A 23,039-nucleotide genomic window follows, 5' to 3' on the forward strand; every position below is an offset into this window, starting at 1 on the left:
GTTTCTTTGACTGGAAGTCATTTTTCCAAGTGTGGTAAAGAGGTTTAATGAAACTGATGAGAGAATAGAATTAAAAAAAATACTTTTGATTGAGCAAAAATAAGCTTTCCGTTTTCATATTCGGAAAACGAATGAATCCGCGTGCGTCTGGAGGACGACGGTTGTAGTGCCCGGCTGGTTTAGGTGGGATTCAAAATATATATATATACATATATATACATGTACATATATATATATGTACATGTATATATGTGTCATAATCTTGTCTGTAGGCAATTTAAAACTGGGCTGCAAGTAGACACTCGTTATGTAACGAACCAGGACCAGTTGCTCCCAAAAGAAAGTCCTCCAATGATGAACCTTTCTACACTTGTGTCATTTCTGAGCGATATGCTACATTTATGCTACATTTATGCTACTATGCTACATTTATGCTACATTAAATTAAGTAAATAATTTGTTTTTTTCATCACACACTGGTTCGTTCAATTTGCGCTCGTCAGTGCTCTCCAGATAACTCTAAGGTGGGAATTTTTCAACTTCTGACCTTCCGGGTGTTCCACACCAAACGTAAACAAAAAACATGGCCGACCGTGACAAATGGATGTTTCTTTGACTAGTGTTCTTGGTTAAGTCTTATCAGTTTTGTACGGCTACATATCCAACTGTAAACAACCAGGAGACCAATTTTCCTTATAAATAATGATTTGAATGGGTCACGATGGATCTTTTTTTTTTTGGTGAAAAGACAATTCAGGAATTCCAGCGCTGCCCTGAATCCTCTCGAGTTTCCACAAGTTTTTCCAATTTGATTCTGCGGAGCAACAAAAAGCTACATAAACACACACAAAGTCTCTCACGTCTCTCATGTTTACAGCCCTTCTTCACGGTTACCGTGTAACCCCCACCCCCACCCTCACCCTCCTCCTCCTCCCAGTTTATGAGATAGAATTTCAATCGTCTCTCCTTTTCCAAACTCGTAAACGGTGTAATGGGTTTCATTTGCTCCGGCTACGTTGGGCTCAAACCGCCGAGGTGACCGCAGCAGTGTTCATAAAGATCACAGGGAATCCTCTCACACACACACACATACACACAGACACACAAACACACACTTCTGTTCTGCACATGCCAGCTCCGGCTGGTGACTTCTACATTTGGTGTGAATTTCCAGGCCATTAATTTAGGGGGAACATCACTTCTAAAGGAAACTGGCCCGACATTTGTGGTTCCTCTTTCAAAAACGCTCTCCATTAAAAAGCCTCTTTTAACCGACACACGCTTCATAAATCACCGCTTAAAGACGCAGCAGACACGTGACAACAACATGTTCTCATGTCTTTTATTTTCAACAAACGCCCGCGGTATGTACATAAAAACATGCCAACAGTTTAAAAAACAAAACAAATGCATGAACATACGTACTCGAACAAATTAACTCTATGCTAAAACATTCCGACACAAGTTTCATCCGAAGTGGATTTAAAATGTTTTGGACAAATGATGAAATGTGAAAAGCGTGGTCACATACATGTATTGACAATTACATTGTTAAAAGGCTTTCCAACCTTTTGGAAAATCTGCAAGAAAAAAAAAATAAAAGAAATATTTAATTTTTAGATAAAACTAATTATGGATTGTAATGTCCGAAAATGTTTTTTAGTTGCCACAATTAAAGTAAAGGGGCTAAATATATTTACTCAAGGTCCACTTTGTCTTTTCCAAGTATGGAGGATGGATTTTAAAAAAAGCCCTTAAAAAAGCTAAACGGTGTTTTTTGTTGTTGTAAAACTGCCATTTCTAACTAGCAAACTAGCTAACTAACTTTAGCATATACACATGGTGGAGAAGGAACCTAATTTTAGCTAGCTAACTAGCCAGCTAACTTTAGCATATAAACATGGTGGAGAAGGAACCTAATGTTAGCTAGCTAACTAGCCAGCTGCCGTTAGCATGAAAACATGGCGGAATAAGGAAGCTAACGTTAGCTAGCTAACTAGCCAGCTAACTTTAGCATATAAACATGGTGGAATCAGCAAGCTTACATTAGCTAGCTTATTAGCCAGCAACTTTAGAATGAAAACATGGTGGAATAAGGAAGCTAAAGTTAGCTAGCTACCTAGCCAGCTGCGCCAATGAGAAAAATTAAACTACTCAATGCTTCATCTACACACTCACATTGCTGTCGTCAGATATTAAGTCATTAACTCTGATTCACCAGATGTTGTAACGCGCTGATAGCATAATTTACAGTCTATAGAAAGTAAAGAACAGGCTAGTGTTGTCGTTATAAAGCTACACGGTGGTTACATAAGAAGAAAAATTAATGAAAATACAGATTTTTATACATTTGGTAAGAAATGTCATGAAACAGTGGGATTGCTCAATGCAAAAAGAACATTTCTGTGATGATGCATTTAGCCTCCACATGTTTTTTTCCCCCACTTGTGTTAAGATTCCATCTTCATTAAGAGGATTTGAAGAGTCTGATGTGCAGCTGTGCAACGTGACTGATGTGCCACATCACAAACGCTACAGCTGGAGGGGTTAAAACAAGACGCTTCTGTTTTAGGACCGGAAACAATCGGATGTTCTCGGCAGCTATTTTTAGAACTGTTTCGGCATTTTAACGACCGACAACTGAGATCTTTGCATTTACGCAAAGAAAACTGACTTTGCGGAGCATTTGGGGACATCATAGCTACATTTAAAAGGCAGCTACAGTGGAGATCATTGTATTTATATATATATATTTAAACAGAGGAACAGATTTCAACATTTGTTCCCCAAAGATTCCTAAGATCTCGCTCACTGTTTTCAGTGATAAACTGGAAGCGAGGACGTGTTTAGTGATCTTCAAACGTTTTGTCGACGATGCATTTACGGTCCTTGTGAGAAAACCTGCGTCTGGTAATCTTCAAGCAGCAGCCATGTTTGTTTATTGACCTGAAGATAATTGATTTCACCTTCTTCTACCAGTTTACGTCTTCTGCTTTCATCTAAAAAAAAAACTTGAAAAGTTCATGAAATCTTTGGAATTTTAAATGGTAAGATGGAAAGTTAAAATGTGTTTGTTTTTAAATCCATAGACAGACAACAACAAACTTCCTCTGCGTCTAACTGTCCAAACTTTTTCAGACTTTCCAAGTTTCTCAATTCATTTAATCTACTTTTCAGACCTGCGTAGAAACCCTCCTGTTTTTACGAGTATAACGAGATGCTTTGGGGAACCTCAGTGTTCGTATTGTGTCTGTTTTAGTGCTCATCTGTCCTCAGGGGGCTGAAGTCACAGCAGCACCGAGGTGAACGTGAAACCGGACACCTGCAAAAATCTGTTTCTCCGTTTTACGTTTAAAATATCCGACCGATAGGATGAACACAAACGCTTCCCTCGATACAAAAACTGAACTTTCCCATTCACACAAACCTTTTTCCAAAAAACAAAAGAATTATAAACAGTGTACAGAAACCACATCACCCCCCCCCCCCTCGTATTAAACTGTTTTCCCCTGGAAACACTCAGCTAATGTTTTCCAAAACCTTTTCCTGCCTTCATCCCTCCCTCGTTCGCTCCGCGCCTCGGGGCCGAAGGGGTCTGCTTCATATTGTCTTCATTAAAGCCGGCGAGTATCGACCTGGTTTGGAAACATGGTGTGTGTTTGTGAGGAGGAGGAGGAGGAGGAGGAGGAGGAGGAGGCTGCCAACTCCTAAACCACATTCTTTAAATTCCCTGTAAACAAGAGAAAGAGAGAGAAATGAGAGGGGTGAGGGTACATGGGTGAACACACACACACACACACAAAAAGGGAGGAGGAAGTACAAAAGGGTAAAACTCATCACGTTAAACGGGACGCAAAACGATGCTAAATCAACGATTTAGAGACCAAGAGAAACCAAACCAAACATGGAAGCAGTTTATATATTTTGACACAAAATGCAAAATAACATCTGGCCGAATCCGTCGCCTCTGAAGAAACACGACGCAAGCATGCAAAGAGGGAATCGATATGGAAATTACAACGTTAAGCAACACTGCAAATTCATTTGCATCAGGACACAGATTTGGTTTCCACGTCTGACTCACACACACACGCACACACACACACAAACACACACACACACACTTTTGACACAATAGCTGCATTATAAAAGTCTAGTCGCCGGTTTACGTTACACGTTGCACTGCAAACAATGCCGCTTTGTTCGTCTATTGTTATGTTAAATTGCCTGATTGAGAAAAATAAACATGTTGTGCGTGCACACACACACACACACACACACACACACAGACGATCAGAGGGTGAGTAATTGCCCTGACGCAGTGAGGGAGGATGTCCTGTTTGTTGGCCATTGTGGAGCTGTCAGTGGAGTCCTGTCATGTTGGGCCTGCAGTGACAACAGCAGCGGCTTCATCGAGAGGACAAACTGAACCGTTTTAACGCTCCCGTGTGTTTTTCCTTCCTCTGGACGCTCCGTCTCACTTTCTGTGTTTGTATCTGTCTCTGACCCCACGTGGCAACTCCCAACACGAGAACAAATTATGTTAAACTGCACAAAGCGTGCTGGTGTTGACTGACCAAAGCCCGTTTGTGTTTGCTCAGGACGTCGTGTTCAAGACCCACAGAAGCCTCCGGATTCATTTTAACGAGGCCGCGTGACGTCGATCACTTCCACGAAAACAATAAAACCCTGAACCGGTCTTTCTACCGTTTACCAGACGGAAAGAGAAAGTGGTAAAACTCTGTGTGATGAAGCTTTGTGGTGTTCTGACATTAATTAACCTCATCAAGTCAAAAAACAAAAAGAAGTTCAGCGTCTGAGGCGGCTTTTATTTATTTAGTTTGTATAATATTCTTTCCGTCTCTTTCTCCATCTTCCTGATTATGTTTCAGGTGTTTGTCAGATGGTTGGACGTCTTTTTATTTATATATTATCGTATATTTTATAGACTAAAAGATTCATTGAAAAAGTTGCAGGTTCTTTCTTTTTTTCCCTCCATCAGTTCTCTCTCCATCCCTCTTGCTTTACCAGATGTAGACGGTAAATTGTGGTAAAGTGACGAGTGTCCACGGGGTCCTCTGGTATTTACTACCTGCAAACATTAATCTATCACAGCATCTGTGGGTGGGTTTTATACCGCGTGTGTGCGTGTTTCCTCACAAAGTCTCTTGTTTGAGTCTGAATGTGCTCATACGTCTTCTCTGAACACGTTTGGATGTACTTCTTCGTGTCAATGTGTATTTTAAAATGTATTTTGTGTGTGTGTGTGTGTGTGCGCAGAAGAGAATTAACGACGAGTAGCAGGATGTAAAGATGCCGCCGTAATTCCCTGCTGACACACACAAACACAGATAAGATACAGTCACACAGAAAGGCTGGCAGTTCACTCACACACACACACACACACACACACACACACACACTCTATCTTCACACTGATGAAGCTGAACACACACACACACACACACACACACACACACACACACACACACACACACACAAAAGCAGCCCCTGGGGAAATCTCGCTACCAGTCTCGTAAACACAGAGTTGTGAATCCACACGGTCAGGCAGCTGCTGCCGCCTCTGACAATCACCTAATAAAAAAATAAAATCACATTTTAATTGACACGCCCGCTTAACAAGCGTCAGTGAGAACGCATGAGAGAGAAACAATAAGAAAGACTGAGAGAGCGAAAGTAGAGAAACACGCGCAGACTTATATTTGAACGCTTGTCACGCTGTTTATCATTTGTTTATTCTATCAGTATTCAGTTTATGTTGGTTTAAGATGCGAGAGAAACATGTTGGTTTTAATTATCTCTGGAACAATAACTGACTTGGTAGTAAAAGGCTGTTTGAAGACGTGTTAGCATCTTTATCCATAATAATACAAAGTGTATTTGTTGAGTTTGCAACGTAAGATATCAATCAAATGTGTCCCCGTGTAGCAGGAAACGGAAATACTTAAAATTAATACTGCACTTTTCAAAAGCGAGGTAACAAAGTGCTTTATGGGAATAAATAGAAAGTAAAAGAGCAGACAGATATGAAAGAGAAATTAAGAGCGCTAACGTTGGCATTCGGCTCAAAGTACAGCGGAGGCTGATGATGTAGAGCTAAGTCCGATGCTAACGTTAATATGCTAACGTACGAATGTTAGCACAAATACTTCACTGATATAAGCACTATTTACACGTCCAGGGATTATTTAAAGAAGGAATAGTTAAAAATCTACATTTGAGTGAATATTTTGGAGCTAAATTAAATTGTTTACAGGACGTTCAACCTTCATGTAATACTTGACTTGTTTCTTCACTAGTCCATGAATATGTGATACGAGTTCACAGTGAAGTGTACGATCCCTCCTTGAGCTTGTGGACGTTGGTTTATGGTGTTTTGCCGGCTACGCTCTTGTCTTTTTGATTTGCGACGGTTCATTTTGTTTGTACGCGCTCTGGCGTTTCGGAGAATAATGCAACAAACGCCTTCGTTCACGCTCCGAGCTCGCACGCCATCAGTGGAGTACAGAGCGGAGCCTAAAAGCTCTTTTGAATTTGACTAAACAACGAGTAAAAAAATTAACGGAAATCTTCGGGGCGGGCCGCCACGGTCAAATCTGTCCCGCCAGTTTCATAATAAACAGAAAATATTACGACACTCTGATTATTTTTATACACGCCGCCAAAAATACTGTGCAGTGAGCTCATAATGTGCACGATGCATGTGCACGTTGTTAGTTGAACATATGGGATTGGGGAAGGATTTTGGAGATTACCACTTTAAGATTGAAATCTTTACGGTCCGTTCGTGCCAGCAGACAGAACAAAACACAAATACTAACTCACACTGCACAGTTTCTCAGGGAAACCAATGTTTATAAGCTGCACAGCACTTCCAGACCAGAGAAACACAGATCCACCCCGATGATGTCATGTGTGTGTGTGTGTATGTGTGTTACGGCCTATTCTTATTCGTGTGAATTTGTTAAGTCGGCAGACGTGTGGGTCTCTCTTTTAAATCGGAGACAGAGACCAAAAAAAATATTCCGATATTTAAAATGATAAAGCCGTCACTTCTTCGGTGGTTTCGGTGTCTTGCTTGTTGTGCGGTGACATCACTCTTTTTGTGAGTAGAAGAGACAGAAAGACATGAAGGAAAAGAACGAGAGAGGACATAAAGCAGATGTGACAGGTCGGAAGAAGTGGATGGAAGGGAAGGCCAATAAAAGAGGTGAAATCAATGCATCTCTGATAATAAATTCAGTTAATTTACACACTTCAGGTGGAATCAGAGCGAGCCGACCCGAGAGAGGCAGCCAGTTTCTCTCCGTCTTTGGCTCGTCTGCGTTTCATTTCTTCCCCTCTTTCTCTTTCTCTTTTTCTTCCCTCCATCCGCCTCGAATCCCCTCACGTCGCCCCTAATAAAAGCCGTATGACTGCAAACCGGCGATTACTCTCGGCCCCGTCTGGTTGTGATGATTTAATGCGAGCCAAAGCACAAAACGAATATCGGCAAATGAACTCCCGTCCCCCTGATTTGATGTGACCCGGAGCCTCTCAGAGGGTTTAATGCTGTTTTGGATAAACCGGGTTTAAATGTATGGGGGTTTTATTTTTTTTCTCAGTTGCTAATTGATACCATGTCCGCTCTAATGCGGGTCACATTTGAGAACACTTCTTTTTTTCCTCCCTCTGTTTTGGCTTTCCGTCCTCGCTGAGCAGAAGTTTTCCACTCTGTGATCACTTATATTTGTTTCTGTGTAGCGGACATCTTTGATCATTTTAGAGAAAGTTATAAATGATTAAGACCACACTGACACACCAGATCTATAAACAGGCTAAATTTATCATTATTATTTTTATTAGCTACATTTCCTTTTGTGTGCTGAATAACCATTTTTCCTCCTCGCAGTCTTCATGTGAATTACTACAGAAGCAGTGTTGCTGAAAAACAAAGAGTTGCTGAGTCACAATTGCCCGGATGAAAAAGCTGACTAGAGACCTGATAACAATGCTTTACATTGAGGATAGATGGAGCTGAAAGCAACTTCTGCACTTCGTTGTTTGTCAGGAAAAAGCTTGTTTACGCGCGAGATGACAACAGCCACGCTTGCAATTATTTGTTTTTCATTGTTCAGATATTCAAGCTGGTTTTCGTGCGATAACTGAATTTATGTCAATTCTCGAGAAACAAAAGGCTGATTTCTTGAGATCACAGGATAATTAATCACATAAATAAGACGATTTCAGCTTTCAAGATCTCGATAGTCTTGAACTGAACCCTTGAGTTTGAGATCCCAAGATAATACAATTCTGACAGTTATTTTAAGGAGATTTGATACGGAATATCATGTTGACATTCTTCAACATAAAACATGGTGTTGTGTCCAGATTTAATTCCTCCCAGGATCATTCACAGAGAATGGATCGCTGCCGTGTTAAACATTACATTTCACCAAAGAAGTGAACATGAGGAGGATCTCCTGTTCGTCTGCGGTTAACACTTCCACAAACCGGATCTTTGACACCGAAAACGATCCCGAGTTCAGACCTCAAGAAGCCGGCTTGGCGGCTGCACGCAGCGCGACGCTGGGAAAATGAACCCGACTCGTAGACGCGCTCGTTCCCGACCTCGCCCTCCTTACAATAACGCTCCCGCCGCTCAACTCTTCGCCCGGGTTTCACCCCGACGGAGGAGCTCTCCTGGGCGCTGTGGGCTGTCAGCGCCAAGACTAAAAAGGCCCGGCTTCAGGGGCTTAACCACACGGCTACAAGCACAGAATCATATACACACACACACACACATATATATAAAGGAATGTATGGAAAGACAAAGATGCGAAAAGGGTAAAATACCACATGTTTGAAGCCTCTGATTGAGGTTGGGGGTGAAAGAGCAGCCTGTATTCTCTCACACACACACACACACACACACACACACACACACACACACACACACACACACACACACACACACACACACACACACACACACACACACACACACACACACACACACACACACACACACACACACACACACACACACACACACACACACAAAAGGATGTTAAGAGCCACAGGGAGGAAGAAGAAAAAAGAGAAGAAGAACAAGTCATACTTTCATCCCACACAGAGACGTATAGAAACAAGACCAGACACATGAAACCACACATAAAAAGAGCCACGCAGAGACAAAAGGGCTTCAGGTGAGCCAGGGTTCAGGGTGTCACACCCACACACACACACACACCTGTTTACCCTCCACACCCACACAAACAGACACACCTGTGCATCCACACACACACACACACACCTTTGATGGTGCTGATGACCTGGTCCAGGTGTTTGGTGTCGTTGCGGTCTGGTCGACAGCTTGGGCTGATCTCCAGCGAGTAGTCGGGTCCGTACTCTGTGAAAAACTAGACATCACATCACAGCGATCAGTACGACAACTCCTGGATTTATGGATTAGTAAAATGTCTCTTTTCTGTTACTCGAGTCCTACTTTCATCCCTGACATCTGCAGCCGAGGGCCAACGTACGCTCGCTCTCCTCTTTGACTCTCTTTAAAGAACGCAGCTGCTTTCCTGGAAGAATTCGGGCTCCGCTTGGACTTTGAAGAGCTGGATTGTGAAACTTGACCGACGATTTTCCTTTCAGAGGAAAAAACCTGATGCTGTCAACGGTTCTGAATTTATTTTTATAGATTTGATCCTGCGTATTATGGTCTATATAAATCAATTTAAAGTAACAGAAGTATTCAAGTGTAACTTTGGTATTCTTCAATCCATTTCCCATGTTTTTGTGACTCCTTGTTTGTGCCGCTGACAGGCTGAGATTGTTATTATATGATATATTCTGAATACCATGGCTGAGCTGATTTCTACAATGTGGATGAAGCCACGAGAGTCCAGAACGAGACTTCTCCGAGCGAATGAACAGACCGGCTCAAGTGGAAGTTAAAGAAAAACACCTTATGTCTCCGTAGAGGTTCTTTCCATTATGTAGTCAGACACTTGATAACAATCTGAGCCCGTCAGTGGAAAGAAAACAGCACTTTTAGTTGGACGTGCATTGACGGCGGGGTGATAACATTGCAGCGTTCTCCTTCAACACCGGACCAAGAATCATACAGAAAGAACCCTGAGATGTAGGAGCAAAAGTAGTCGTAATTACAGTTTTCTCCCCTTCTTGACGTCGGTGTAATGTTTTTGGTTTGGCGCGTTAGCGTTCTTAGACTTATTGCAGCCGAGGCCGACGGGAATGTCGTTAGTTTTGCAGGTGTTTGGACAAAGTACCGATATTGATCTGATCGTCTACGACAAATGTCACTGCGATCCGTCCGATAGCTGTCGAGATAATTCTCCTCAAAAACCACAAATGTGAACCTCATGGTGGCGTGAGAGGAAAAGTCAAGGCTTCACCCAAGTCATTCGGATCCATCCATCAGATTTCGTGGCTGAGACGTGAGATATTTCAGTCCGTATCATAGCCGACTGAAATAACCGGCATGCCCGTCCCTAGAGCCAGGCCGCTGGTGTCGCTACTGAACACATCAGAGCGCTCAGACGGACACATGTTCCTTATATCTTCTGACGTCTATGGAGTCGCATTGACACAGACAAATGTACGAGACGGCCCTCGTCTGGTTCACGTACAGAAATAAAATGAAAAGCAGAAACCACAAATCAGTCAAAACCTCCACTGGACCGCCTGGGCCTCACCAACAAGGAGAAGAAGAAGAAGAAGAAAAAAAGGCCCGAGATGATTTCAGCACATACCAAAGGCTCCTGGCATTTCACGCAGAGTCGGGACCGATTCCATGAAACAAAACCAGCCAATGTGTAACGAGTGAAATAAAAAAACCAAAAACAGGTGGAAACCCAGAGAGTTGTGGGTTCAAGCAGAAGTTAAAACCCGAGCACGTCGGTTTAGAAAAAACACATTTCCAGGGAATTTGTTCGGGCCGTGACTGTGATGAGAGCAAAACAAACTCGGAGGCCAGGCCCGACCACAAGTGCGTCAGTCCGTCCCGCAAGCGGCTGTTGTGAAAGCCTCGGACTCTGAGGACTCAGCAGAAACACGCCCGAGACGAGCAATGAGACCCGTATTCCTCCAGACAAACTCCAAATATACGGACGTTTGTCTCTCAAATTAAGTTTGGAATCATCTGTTCTGAAACCAAAAGGCATGAAGGTTGATTCTAAGAAGGCTGGAACTGTCGGGCAACATTGATGAACCTTTAATTTAAGCTTCTGACCAGATCTAAAGATGGTAAACACCCCAAAATAATGTGACACTGCTCCTTTAAGTTGGCGGAGTGAGTCTGCAAACATCCCGTAATGATTTCTGCGCTAATGCCCCCATTTTAAAGACGAGGAATATCTGGTTTTGGATTGAACCCCTTTAGTGGATTAGATGTATGTCATTAGAGAAGACTTCAGAACAGTCTGTAATGGCAACACACACACACACACACACACACACACACACACACACACACACACACACACACACACACACACACACACACACACACACACACACACACACACACACACACACACACACAGAGCTGAGCCAACATGCAGTAGGAGTATACTTTGGTGTACTTGAAAGACAAAGACAACTCTGTCTTTGTTTAATAGCCCTGTGTGTGTGTGTGTGTGTGTGAGTCAGAGAGAGGGAATGCTAGTGTGTGTGTAGATGAAGGTAAGAGTGTGTGTTTGTGTGAAAGTCTGCTGATATTTGCTTGCGTGAGTTCATGCCTACAAGCAAATATCCATGGTGTCTTTAAATGTGTGTGTGTGTGTGTGTGTGTGTGTGTGTCTGCTTCCAATTAGCTCCGATGAGTTTCTGTGTCTTACCTCCGGTCTCAGCGGAGCTCAACATGAGAGTGGTTACTTAACACACACACACACACACACACACACACACACACACACACACACACACACACACACACACACACACATGCACGCCCGCAATGTATTTCCCATGAACCCAGTGCTCTGTCTCCTGCTGTCCAGCAACAAACACACACACAGACACACACACAGACACACACACAGTCTCTACTGCTGCTTGCTTGTTTGGCTTGGATGACCGTGGGGAGAAAGAGAGGTGCAGACACCATCCAAAGACATATTTCTATAATATTGGTGATCCTACTTTAGACCACATAAAGCAGTAGAACGAGAGGAAAAGAAGAAGAGCGACGCTGGATAGAATCAGTGAGTTTAGCGGGCGATCCGGTGAGGTATGAACGAGGTCAAGAGACAGAAAGAGAACCAGCTGACTGGCTCCAGTGTCTCTGGCAGAGACTAAACGGGGAGATAAATAGAGGAAGGTCTCTGGTTCTTCACCCTCTGCCCATCACTCACTGTCTGTATGAGAAACACCGGCCTTGATGCAGAGAACACTGTGCGTCTGGATCTAAATGTGTGTATATACACACATTTTTACTACCGTCACGAAAGATCTTTACTGCGGCTACACATTTATGTCTGCATTTCTCAATGTGCTGACCGAAAAAAAAGCCGCGTCCTCCCTGCTTGTGGGGCTGTGGCGGCAGTGCCTACATGTACCAGGATGCATTGCGCTCGAGCTTCAGACGCTCAGGGTCTCCGCCAGGCCATGTCCTCGTGCACCGCTAACGCCTCGGCTTCGACGAAACACCGTGACACGAACGCTCGCCCACAACATCCTGTCGCCGTTTATCGCTTCTGGGATAAATGTTCCTGATCACAGTTGTAGCAGTGATAGTATTATAAGTATTACAGTAAATAGTACACGAATAGTAGTAATAACAGTTGTAGTATATCCGTAATATCCATCTGCATACTTGTCAAGTACATGTGTATTTATTATTGTGCGTCTATGAAAGTTCATGTGCGAGTAGAAAAACATGAACATGTGTGTGAAAAAAGTGTGTGTGTTCGTGTGCATGAGCCCATCTGTTGACAGCAGTGTGTGTGTGTGTGTGTGTGTGTTTTCACAGCGATCAGCAGGATCTCCAGCTACGAAGGATGCCGAGCGGCACAGCGGAGGGGAAACGTCTCAGAGAAAACAAACGGACTCTTGTGTCTGCTGTGTAATAAATGTTTTCAACAAGGAAAAGAAAAGCGGCTCGATGCCCGAATCACAGTCACATAACACACGTACACACACACACACACACCCCCCCTCTCTGGACTCTCTCCCATCCTCCTCTACCTCTTCGTCAATCCGTCTTTTACAGACTCGTCTGTCCTTTTAAGGCAACAAACACTGTGTTTTTTTGGGGCATAATCAGGAAAGCTAGAAGGAAACCTGGGAGATGAGATTCAAAGCCAGAATGAGTTCACCGCTGAGCCGTTTAAGCTTTGAATGATGTCGCTTCTATCGGCTAATTCTCCCTTCAGAGCAGAAAGGTGAACCTGCAGGTCTGCTTAGTCTAAAAGGAGTCGGCTGCTCCGGTCAACATTCTTTACATTTTAAAACTGATAGAGAAAACTTGGCAGCAGAAGACAATAAATCAATATTTTTGCCTTGATGTTAGGCAGAAGATGGCGGTCGGCACGCTGCCAGTCTGGAGAAGCAGACCAGAGATAGTTTGGATTCTCCAAAAGTCACACAATAACTCAAACTAACGAACCGATCTGGGCAGCGGTAGACCGGTTACTCCTGTGTTCTACCAGGTAAAGTCACTGTTTCTGTTAATGGAGTCTTGTGGATTTGAAGAGAGGACGGATGACACAGCTCAGTAAAAGCTGTCTGACAGCAAGATGATCCCATCTTCTAGGATCAGACATTAAGAAGACAAGATATCACACAGACGGGACTCTCTACGAAGGAAACCAGACATGAAACGAACTCTTTCAGCTCATTGTTGGTTCAAACCAACGGACACTTTCCCCGCCATCGCTCAGACAAATGATCCACAGGAGCAACACGTTGGATTCATGGAAGATGGATGATCATTTTGTAAACAGGCAAATTCCCCTCGGTCTCAACACACACACACACACACACTCTCTCTCCTCCGGTGACGTTTCCGGTGATTGAGCCCGTGACTCTGGGAGCCGACACTTCCCCGACGGCAGCGAGGGGCGGGACAGGAAGTGGCTGCAGACAGGAAAAGAGGAAGTAGGAAGTAAAGACGCGGGACGCTTCCCCCCTCCCCTTCTGCCAATCTGGGAGCAGAGACGTCCTCCCTTCCTGTGACACTCATTCGTATTTACCTTTGTTTCTCTCACTGGAGACGAGAGGAACTGAACTCAGACAGTTCTTTAATATCTATTTATGACTGACGGAGGCGGAGCCTTCCACAGATGGTTCTGGGTATAACGCAATTAAAATTTTCCATAGCAATGGCGGCTGGTGGCTTTTTTTTGTTGTTGATTTAAGTTCCCCTGGTAAACAGTGATGTACATGTGTGGGGCTTTTATTGTGAAAGGTAAGAACGGATGGAGTAAAGCAGCATGCGTTGACGTTGTGGGGGTTCAATAAGCATATTCTCCCAGTTTAACAAATAAATAAAAAGTACTTTATTGCCGTTTGTATCGATTTGTCTAAAATCACGCTATTCTCTCGTCCATCTGCCAGTTTCTTTCTTCAGCGCAATGCATGATGGGATACATAGTTCTTATTTAAAATGTACAAAACAAACAGTAGAAAACTGAGCATTTATGCGGATTGATGTTCTGCTTGTTGGCCAGACGTTGTGATAAACTGCTGCTGTTTCCTCTCCTACTTGTGTTTGAGACAACCAGAGTTCTCAGCTTCTACTGGAGAGACAGAGAGAGGACATCTCACTCTGTAACTTTTCACAGCACCGTTATCTCCGGACCTGATCAATACTCCGGGTTTGACTGATTTAGAGCCGTGTTTCAGGGGGTCCCTCCCTCGTAGTGGACAGCCGTAGAGTCCAGAAACTCTGCTATCAGCTGCTGCTTACAGCATGCGGACATCAGACGTTACAAATAAATCTCCTTGAAGAAGTAAAAACAACAAGTGAGGACACGTTCTTGAAAACACTCCCCACGGCCGTCCAATCAGAGACGTGAACGGACCTCTGACCCGGATTGTTGCCCTCCGATTCACACACAGATTGGCTCCACCACTGTCACACAATGGGGGGTCAATGCGGATCAGCTAACCGCTATCGGACAATACAAGTCAACAGGGAGGGTTAATGACTTTTCGACCCGGCGGTTTGAGTCCCGGTTCAAACTACAAAAGGCACTTTCACTTGTGTTTTCATAAGATATTGGAGTATAATAAGTGTGATAGCAGCGGGGTCATTGTGTGTCATATTTTGACTGGTAATCAGAGAACACTGCAGCACTATTGTTGATGTGACCGGCCAACTGTGACTGATGTTTGTGTTTCTTAGACTACTATTTTTAACCGTTTAGTCCAGTGGTTTGTGCACGACAGACTGAACACTCGCCCTCTCTGGTGCTGAGAAAAAACAGATGAAGTTGATTCCATTCAAAATAAGCCTAAACCAACACAAATCAAATATCTTTGGACTAATTTCCGTGAGATATGAGTAGATAAAACAAACTAAAGTGGCTGTTTTTCGATGCTTGAAACTAAAAGAAGGTTTTTTAAGTTAAGGACACATTGCAAGGCTGCAATTTCCGGGTCTGAAAAGGGAACCCAAAGCTTCATGTGTTAAAGCTGCATTCTCTCTAATGTCCACCAGGGGGCGACTCCTCTGGTTGTATAGAAGTCTATGAGAAAATGACTCTACTTCTCTCTTGATTTATTACCTCAGTAAACATTGTAAACATGAGTTTATGGTCTCAATCTCTAGTTTCAAGTCTTCTTCAATACAGCATGATGTTCATTTAGTAAATGATGGTCCATTTAGAGTCACACAGACCATAAAGCAGGGGATGCTTTACCAGTCCTAAACTCTCTTAAACCAGTCCTAAACTCTCTTAAACCAGTCCTAAACTCTCTTAAACCAGTATTGACTATGTCCACTTTATTATATGCAGTCCATGGCAGCAGCACAGTGGAAACATAAAAGCATTTATTTAACTTCTACTCGGTGTGACTTCCTAACGGAAAGTTTCCCATTTGAGTATCAGTTGTTTTCTCCACATTGGAGGCAATTTATCATACAAAGAAACACAAAAAAACCTGCTATAAAACAGACTAGTTCATTATCCCACTGTAATGAATGTGTGCATTCATGTGGTTTAGTCTACAGTAGAGCAGAAGGGTGGACGCACACACACGCGCACACACACACACACACACACACACACACACACAGAAAAGGGTACAAAGGTAGTTTTTGTTCCCCGTGTCGCTGGAACTTCAGCTTTGCTTGGTCATCATGGATAAATGCCCCTCTTATCGAGCACAACGGGCACAGACTGGGCCACGAACACACACACACACACACACACACACACAGACACACACACACAGAGACACACCTGTGTTAACTTGGGCAGTACTTCAACTTCAAAATAGATTAACTACTAAATTTGAAAGCCAATAAGCAACATTCAAGTTCGTAAAAGCCATTAGGTTGTTTGTTTATTCAAAGAAAATGTGTGTGTGTGTGTGTGTGTCCTCGTCTTCATCGTCTGTGGCAGCTGCCCGCACTGATAGTTGCTTTGTTTTCAGTGAGTGCTTCTTAATGAGGTCAAAGGCTATTTAGGGCCACTGGACGCTGACAAGGAGAAACAAGAGGTACCTTCATCACAGTCAGAACACACACACACACACACACACACACACACACACACACACACACACACACACACACACACACACACACACACACACACACACACACACACACACACACACACACAGCTATTCATTACATTTGACCAAGACAAGGTCCAAAATTCAGTGGCTGGAGAAAGAGCCTCTTTGTGTGTCTATAGGAGCGAGAGAGGCAGATGGGTCTTCTGATATTTGGAGGGTCTATTTGATTTAGCAGTTAGCATAATGACAACATTCGTGATCACACACACACACACGTCCCTTCTATTAAATCACCGCCATGTTTTTCCTCCCTTGCGGAGGCAAATCCAAGAAGTGTTTCCACTCACTTCTCAGTAGGTTAATTTGTTTACATCCACGCCGTGACCTGATTACGGCGAATAATTAGATTCAGTTCCACTTTAAATGTTAACAGTTCACAGAAAGCAGACTGTTGCAATAACTAAAGGTCTGCTTAGTGCTGCGTTTCATAACGCTGTTACTGGAGGCCTACAGGAAGCGTCTTAATAACATCACAGAATACAGAAATCAAATGAATGACTTGATTTGGAAACCAGACTTCATTGCATACTTGTTGGAGTAAATCAGAACTTTGATGATTATCAGGTTATACTCTACTTGCATTCTCTCTAGTGTCCACCAGGGGGCGACTCCTCTGGTTGTATAGAAGTCTATGAGAAAATGACTCTACTTCTCTCTTGATTTATTACCTCAGTAAACATTGTAAACATGAGTTTATGGTCTCAATCTCTAGTTTCAAGTCTTCTTCAATACAGCATGATGTTCATTTAGTAAATGATGGTCCATTTAGAGTCAAACAGACCATAAAGCAGGGGATGCTTTAGGGGCGGGGCTACACGGTGATTGACAGGTCTCTACCAGAGACGTGTACGGCAGTAATCCAAGATGGCTCGTTCATAACAACAACAAAGAGAACTAAAGTAAGTACCCACATGAAGGGAAGTAACCCATGCATTATTTCTTTAATATATGGAACATCAGTAACTCATTAACTTAGATTTATCCTTTAATAATAATAATTATATAAATAAGATGGAGAGAGAGGAGTCTGTGTTAGATGAAGCAGACAGAGAGGAACTGTCAACACTAGTTTCTCACACACACACACTCCGAGTCTGAGTCACCTGCAGACAAACCCCTTTATTGAGAAGCAGGCGGCCATCTTTGATTAGATGGAGTGACTCAGCAGACAGTGAACACAAGGGGGTGTGTTTGTGGGGTTTTTGGTGTGACAGTACAATGAATGAGCGCGTTTGTGTTCATGTGGGAATATGTGAATGTGCATGACTGTGGCCATATGAGAGAGACAGAGAGAGAGACAGAGAGAGACACACAGAGAGAGAGAGAGAGAGAGAGAGAGAGAGAGAGAGGTCATACCTCGTGGTCCGGTATCTCAGAGGAGAGAGTCTTTCCGAGCACCGCCGCCGTCAGGTAGGTCCAACAACGAGCTGTGTTAGCCAGGTTATAACCTCCTGGTGAAAGAAGAGGAGAAACAAAATTAAATTAATCTGTGTGGACTCGTTTTATTGCAATTAACAGTCAATTAGAAGGAAACATAAACAGGAAGTAAAGATAATCTCTCTCTCTCTCTCTCTCTCTCTCTCGCTCTCTCAAGAAGTGAAGAGGATGGACTCGAGTGAAATCAAGAGAATGACAAGAACCAAGAAGGAGAGGAGGATATAACAGAGAGAAAGTATGTAGGACAGAGAGGGAGGGAGAGAAAGGAAGAGAGGTGGGATTGTAGTTGAGTAAAATGGCTTCATTGTGTTGTATAAGTAGTAGCTATCATCTGGCCGAGGGCTGAGGGGTCTGGAACAGAGCATGATGTGTGTGTGTGTGTGTACTTGTACACAAATGAGTGAATCACTGAGATTCAAAGCAAACACACACAAGGGATATATGACAGTATCCACCTTTCATTAGGAGTACTTTAATAGTACATGTACAGAGACACACACACACACACACACACACAGTTCATACGCACCAATACATACGTACCTCCTCCCAGCAGCAGTGTCGGTAGCTGCCACTCCAAGACGTGCTGCAGACACTTGCCCACCCCCACCGGGGTCATGTTGAAGGAGCACATGGGGTCACCCGCCATGGTGTCTGCACCCAGCTGCATGACCATCGCCTCCGGGTTGAACTGCGCTCGCACTTCCTGCATCACGCTGCACGACAGAAAACGAGACGGACGTAAACATGTTGACGCAGTCTGGGGGCCAATCAGGAGCCTGAGGGCCCTCAGGAGAGTTACTCTGTCTGTGTGTGTGTGTGTGTGTGTGTGTGTGTGTGTGTGTGTGTGTGTGTGTGTGTGTGTGTGTGTGTGTGTGTGTGTGTGTGTGTGTGTGTGTGTGTGTGTGTGTGTGTGTGTGTGTGTGTGTACCTTGTAAAGATCTGGTAGTATCGGTCATCCTTGATGCCGTCCTCCAGCGGGACGTTGACGGCGTACCAGCGGCCTTTACCCAGCCCCGTGTCACACAGGTCACCCGTACCTGAACACACACACACACACACTTATTGTCTTATTGTACACTGTCTCACAGGTTATCATGTTAAAATATATATTTTAAATATCTGTAAGGACAGACCTGGGAAGAATCCAGGAGAGAACTTGTGGAGGGAGACGGTCATGACTTTGGATGTGAAGCTGAAGGCATCTTCCACACCTGAAGGGAGACGAGGAGAAAGAAACAGCAACACAAAATATATATGTTTAGGTGCTTTATGCTAATAATTATTTTGATAACTTGATTTATATAGCACCTTTAAAAACAGAGTTGCTTTGACAGACAAAGCAGCAAAAGAAACAGAAAGCTCAGTGAGACAGAATGACTTGAATAAATAAAATAAATAAAATAAATAAAATAAATAAAATAAATAAAATAAATAAAATAACATTTAGTTAAATACATTTAGTAAAATAAAATGTTGTAAAATAAATTAGTCAAATAAAATGTAGTCAAATAAAGTTAGTAAAATAAATTTAGTAAAATAAATACATTTTGTATTACTGAATTTAGTAAAATAAATAAATAGATTTTGTAAAATGAATAGATTTTGTAAAATATTGTTTGTAAAATGATATTTTTAAACCTGTGCACCTACACTTAAAAATACTGGAGGGATCTATTTCAGGATTTTCAGCCTGATGACAAACATCCCTCTGACGACACCACAGCTTGAGTTCTACTTGTTCGATCTTTTCTCTACTTGTTTGATCTCATTGTTTCCGATCGTACCATCTCCGTGATGCAGGTCCACGTCCACGTAGAGGACCCTCTCGTACTTCTCCCTCAGCTTGAGGATCCCCAACACGGCGTCGTTCACGTAACAGAAACCCGAAGCCTCGTCCCTGTGACAAGAGAACAAATAAAACATCTGTGCGTTTTTAAAAAGTGTGACCTTTCACCTGGAGCGCCCCCCTCAGGCCCATCGGTGGAACTGACGAGGACGGCTGCAGGTGAGTGGGATCCACAGGTGGGCTTACTTCTTGGCGTGGTGCCACCCCCCCGCCCAGTTGATGGCCACCTCACACTTCTGGTCCACCAGACACTGGGCTGCTGTCAGCGTAGCGCCCCCTACTGCTGCCGCATAGTCGTATATCCCCTCCACCACCGGACAGTCGTAACCTGGAGGGGGGGGGGGACAGGTAGAAAAAAAAAAAAATATATATATATATAGAGCCCACAATGTCATTCACAAATACATTTGAGTGTTTCTTGAACATAAATAGACATTTTTAACTTTGATTTAAAGTTTTTTCTGCACAGGCAGCGCTTCTCAAGGCTCAATCGTGTCCTCATAAAAGAGGTAAAATGAAACTGAGGGGCTGTAACTAAAAGAAGAAAAGAAAAGGAGGAAGGAAAGGAGACAGAAAAGAGGGAGATGAATGGACTCGAGCGAAGGAAAAGAACAAAGTGTGACGTAACAATAGACTAAAGAGGTGAAGGAGAGCGACGGCAGAGAGAGAGAAAGCGTCTCAATCCAGGAAAAGGTGGAGCCGTTTGCTGATGAACCCGGGAGAGGAAGCGACGGAGAGACGAGTCGAGGACACGAAGAAGAGCACTGATGGATGAGGGGGGGGATGAAAGAAGGGAACAAGTCAAGGAAATGAAAACAAGGAGGGTTGAACTTGAGGATCTAAAGTTAGAAATGTAAACATTCGGAGAAGGACGGACGTAGAGGAGGCTCATCCTAGAACAACAAACATGGAGGGATGTCTTTGATAAGGAGCTGTGCTCTCTGCTTGAATCTTGTGTTATAGTGCCCCCTGCTGTCGATAACATGGTACTGCATGAACACTTGTTTCCACTTTACTCCCTCTGTCAATAACGCTGTAATGGTGAGGTCTTTGCTTTCCTCACCCAGGCCGTAGTCGACCGACTGCGGGTCGTCGTTGTCTCCCTCCTGGCTGATCTTGTGGAGATGCTCCAGGTAGGAGTCTGTGTGGAACTTGGCCATGTCCTCTATGGAGGCCACCTGAGGTTTAATGGTGCTGGAGAGGAAATAAAACAGAGTTTAAAACTGATTTCCCTCCAAAATAAGACGAATCTGCATCATTCAGGTGAACCAGAGCTTGAACTGTGCAAGCAGGAAGTTATATTTGACATCTTCCCATGAATGTTTAGCCGTTTATCTCCAACGTAAATGAGTTTTAATCGTTGTGCAAACTCTGTTTGTGTTACTAAACTGTCATCAGCCGTCACTCACCTCACGTGCTTCAGGAGTCCGTAGGCGTCTATCAGTGAGTGGACCATACTCGCCTGGAAGATAACAGGAAGTAATAAACAACAATTACTACAAGGTCTGGACGATGAAGACAACAAAGCAGAGCTCGTGAGTACAACGTTCGCTCGTGAGTACAACCGGTTGCTCGTTGAGTACACAACGGTTGCTCCTGGGCACACAACGGTTGCTCCTGGGCACACATCGGTTGCTCCTGAGCACACAACGGTTGCTCGAGAGTAGTTATACAACGGTTGACGGTTGCTCGTGAGCACAGCGGTTGCTCGTGAATACAGCGGTTGACGGTTGCTCGTGAGTACAGCGGTTGACGGTTGCTCGTGAGTACAGCGGTTGACGGTTGCTCGTGAGTACAACTGTCACTCGTGAGCACAACGTTTGACGGTTGCTCGTGAGTACAACGGCTGCTCGTAAGTACAACGGTTGACGGTTGCTCGTGAGTACAACGGTTGCTCGCGACGTGAATACAACGGTTGGTCGTTAACGTTCGGTCCAACTCACCCGGTTTGGCACTTTGGATAAACTGTCGCAATGCTCGATGTACTCCGGGCTGTAGACATACGCGACCTTCCGGTTATTACCGCAGCTGTCGTCATCATCACGGTCTCCCCTGTGACTCATTTACGATGTATTATAATATAAATAATGTTTGAACGGAGAATGGAGCTAAAAACTAAATGTTAGAGTGAAGAGATTTCCGAACGGACGGCGTCTTCTTCTCAAGTGTGGTGTTACACCGTCAACATTCCCCCCGGTAAAGTCGGTTCCCTGCCGGTGTCTCACCACGAGACGTTAGACGGAACACAACGATGATACAAATGTAATTTATACAGCGTTAAATAAAATACACTTCATAGTATTCATTAACTCGTTTGAAACACGGGAATGTCGACGATTTTTGTTCACGAATACAACGGAGAGCTGCGTCCTAAACCGTCCTAACGGTCACCAACATCGAATCCAACGTTCCGCGCGCGGACGTTTTCAAAGTGGAACGCACACAGATCATTCTGGGATTTCTTGTAGTCTTTTCACTTTTCTTCTCAATAAGTAGCTAACAAGCTAACTTTTCAAAATAGTTTGCATCAACGATTAGACAACAGATTGTGCTCAATACATACTTATAATATTATAAGATATATTTATTAAGATATAGATTTTAAATTAAATTAAATAAATATACATGTAACTTTTCTTTTCGCTAGAGGGCGCCAAAAACAGCTGACTTGTACCAACCACATTTCATGCAGTGAGGGGTACACTCATTCAAGGGTGCCCTAGTGTCAAGTTATTTAAAACGAGGATTACCTTTTCCGGTTACGGAACTCAAAATAAAATATGTAATAACAGCTAAGCACGGAAATACAATACTGCAGTGAGAGTAAAGTACAAAACATAAGATATTTATTTAAACTAACGTGTAACAGAAGTATTATTCTTAATACAGTTTTATCAGTATACAAAATAAATGTATTTATTTATTTTTTCTGACACGCCTTTATTCTGAAGGCCGCGTCTCTTAACTTCCTGTA

General features: G+C 43.4%; 1 protein-coding gene across 1 annotated transcript; it reads right to left on the reverse strand.

The window, feature by feature from the left end:
• Window positions 1-1,328: 1,328 nt before the first annotated feature.
• hdac8 (histone deacetylase 8) lies at window positions 1,329-22,230 on the reverse strand. The gene is made up of 11 exons (XM_079184987.1): window positions 22,009-22,230; window positions 21,475-21,527; window positions 21,129-21,259; window positions 20,252-20,393; window positions 20,004-20,116; window positions 19,353-19,430; window positions 19,148-19,256; window positions 18,760-18,932; window positions 18,136-18,230; window positions 9,317-9,422; window positions 1,329-3,730 (listed from the first exon to the last, which is right to left on the reverse strand). The coding sequence occupies exons 1-11, from the start codon at window positions 22,126-22,128 to the stop codon at window positions 3,708-3,710; spliced, it is 1,143 nt and encodes a 380-aa protein (XP_079041113.1). The 5' UTR covers window positions 22,129-22,230; the 3' UTR covers window positions 1,329-3,707.
• Window positions 22,231-23,039: the final 809 nt, after the last annotated feature.

This window comes from Pholis gunnellus, assembly GCF_910591455.1.
Source record: "Pholis gunnellus genome assembly, chromosome: 23".
In the NCBI taxonomy this organism is placed as follows: Eukaryota; Metazoa; Chordata; class Actinopteri; order Perciformes; family Pholidae; genus Pholis; species Pholis gunnellus.

What these genes read in the sequence shown, in the direction of transcription:
- hdac8 (XM_079184987.1), bottom strand. Translation starts at nt 22,128, where the DNA reads ATGAGTCACAGGGGAGACCGTGATGATGACGACAGCTGCGGTAATAAC. An exon ending in TACTACCAGATCTTTACAAG is followed by an intron (nt 18,933 to 19,147) that starts GTACACACACAC and finishes TCTGTCGTGCAG; the next exon opens with CGTGATGCAGGAAGTGCGAG. An exon ending in GACACTGCTGCTGGGAGGAG is followed by an intron (nt 18,231 to 18,759) that starts GTACGTATGTAT and finishes TTCTTTCACCAG; the next exon opens with GAGGTTATAACCTGGCTAAC.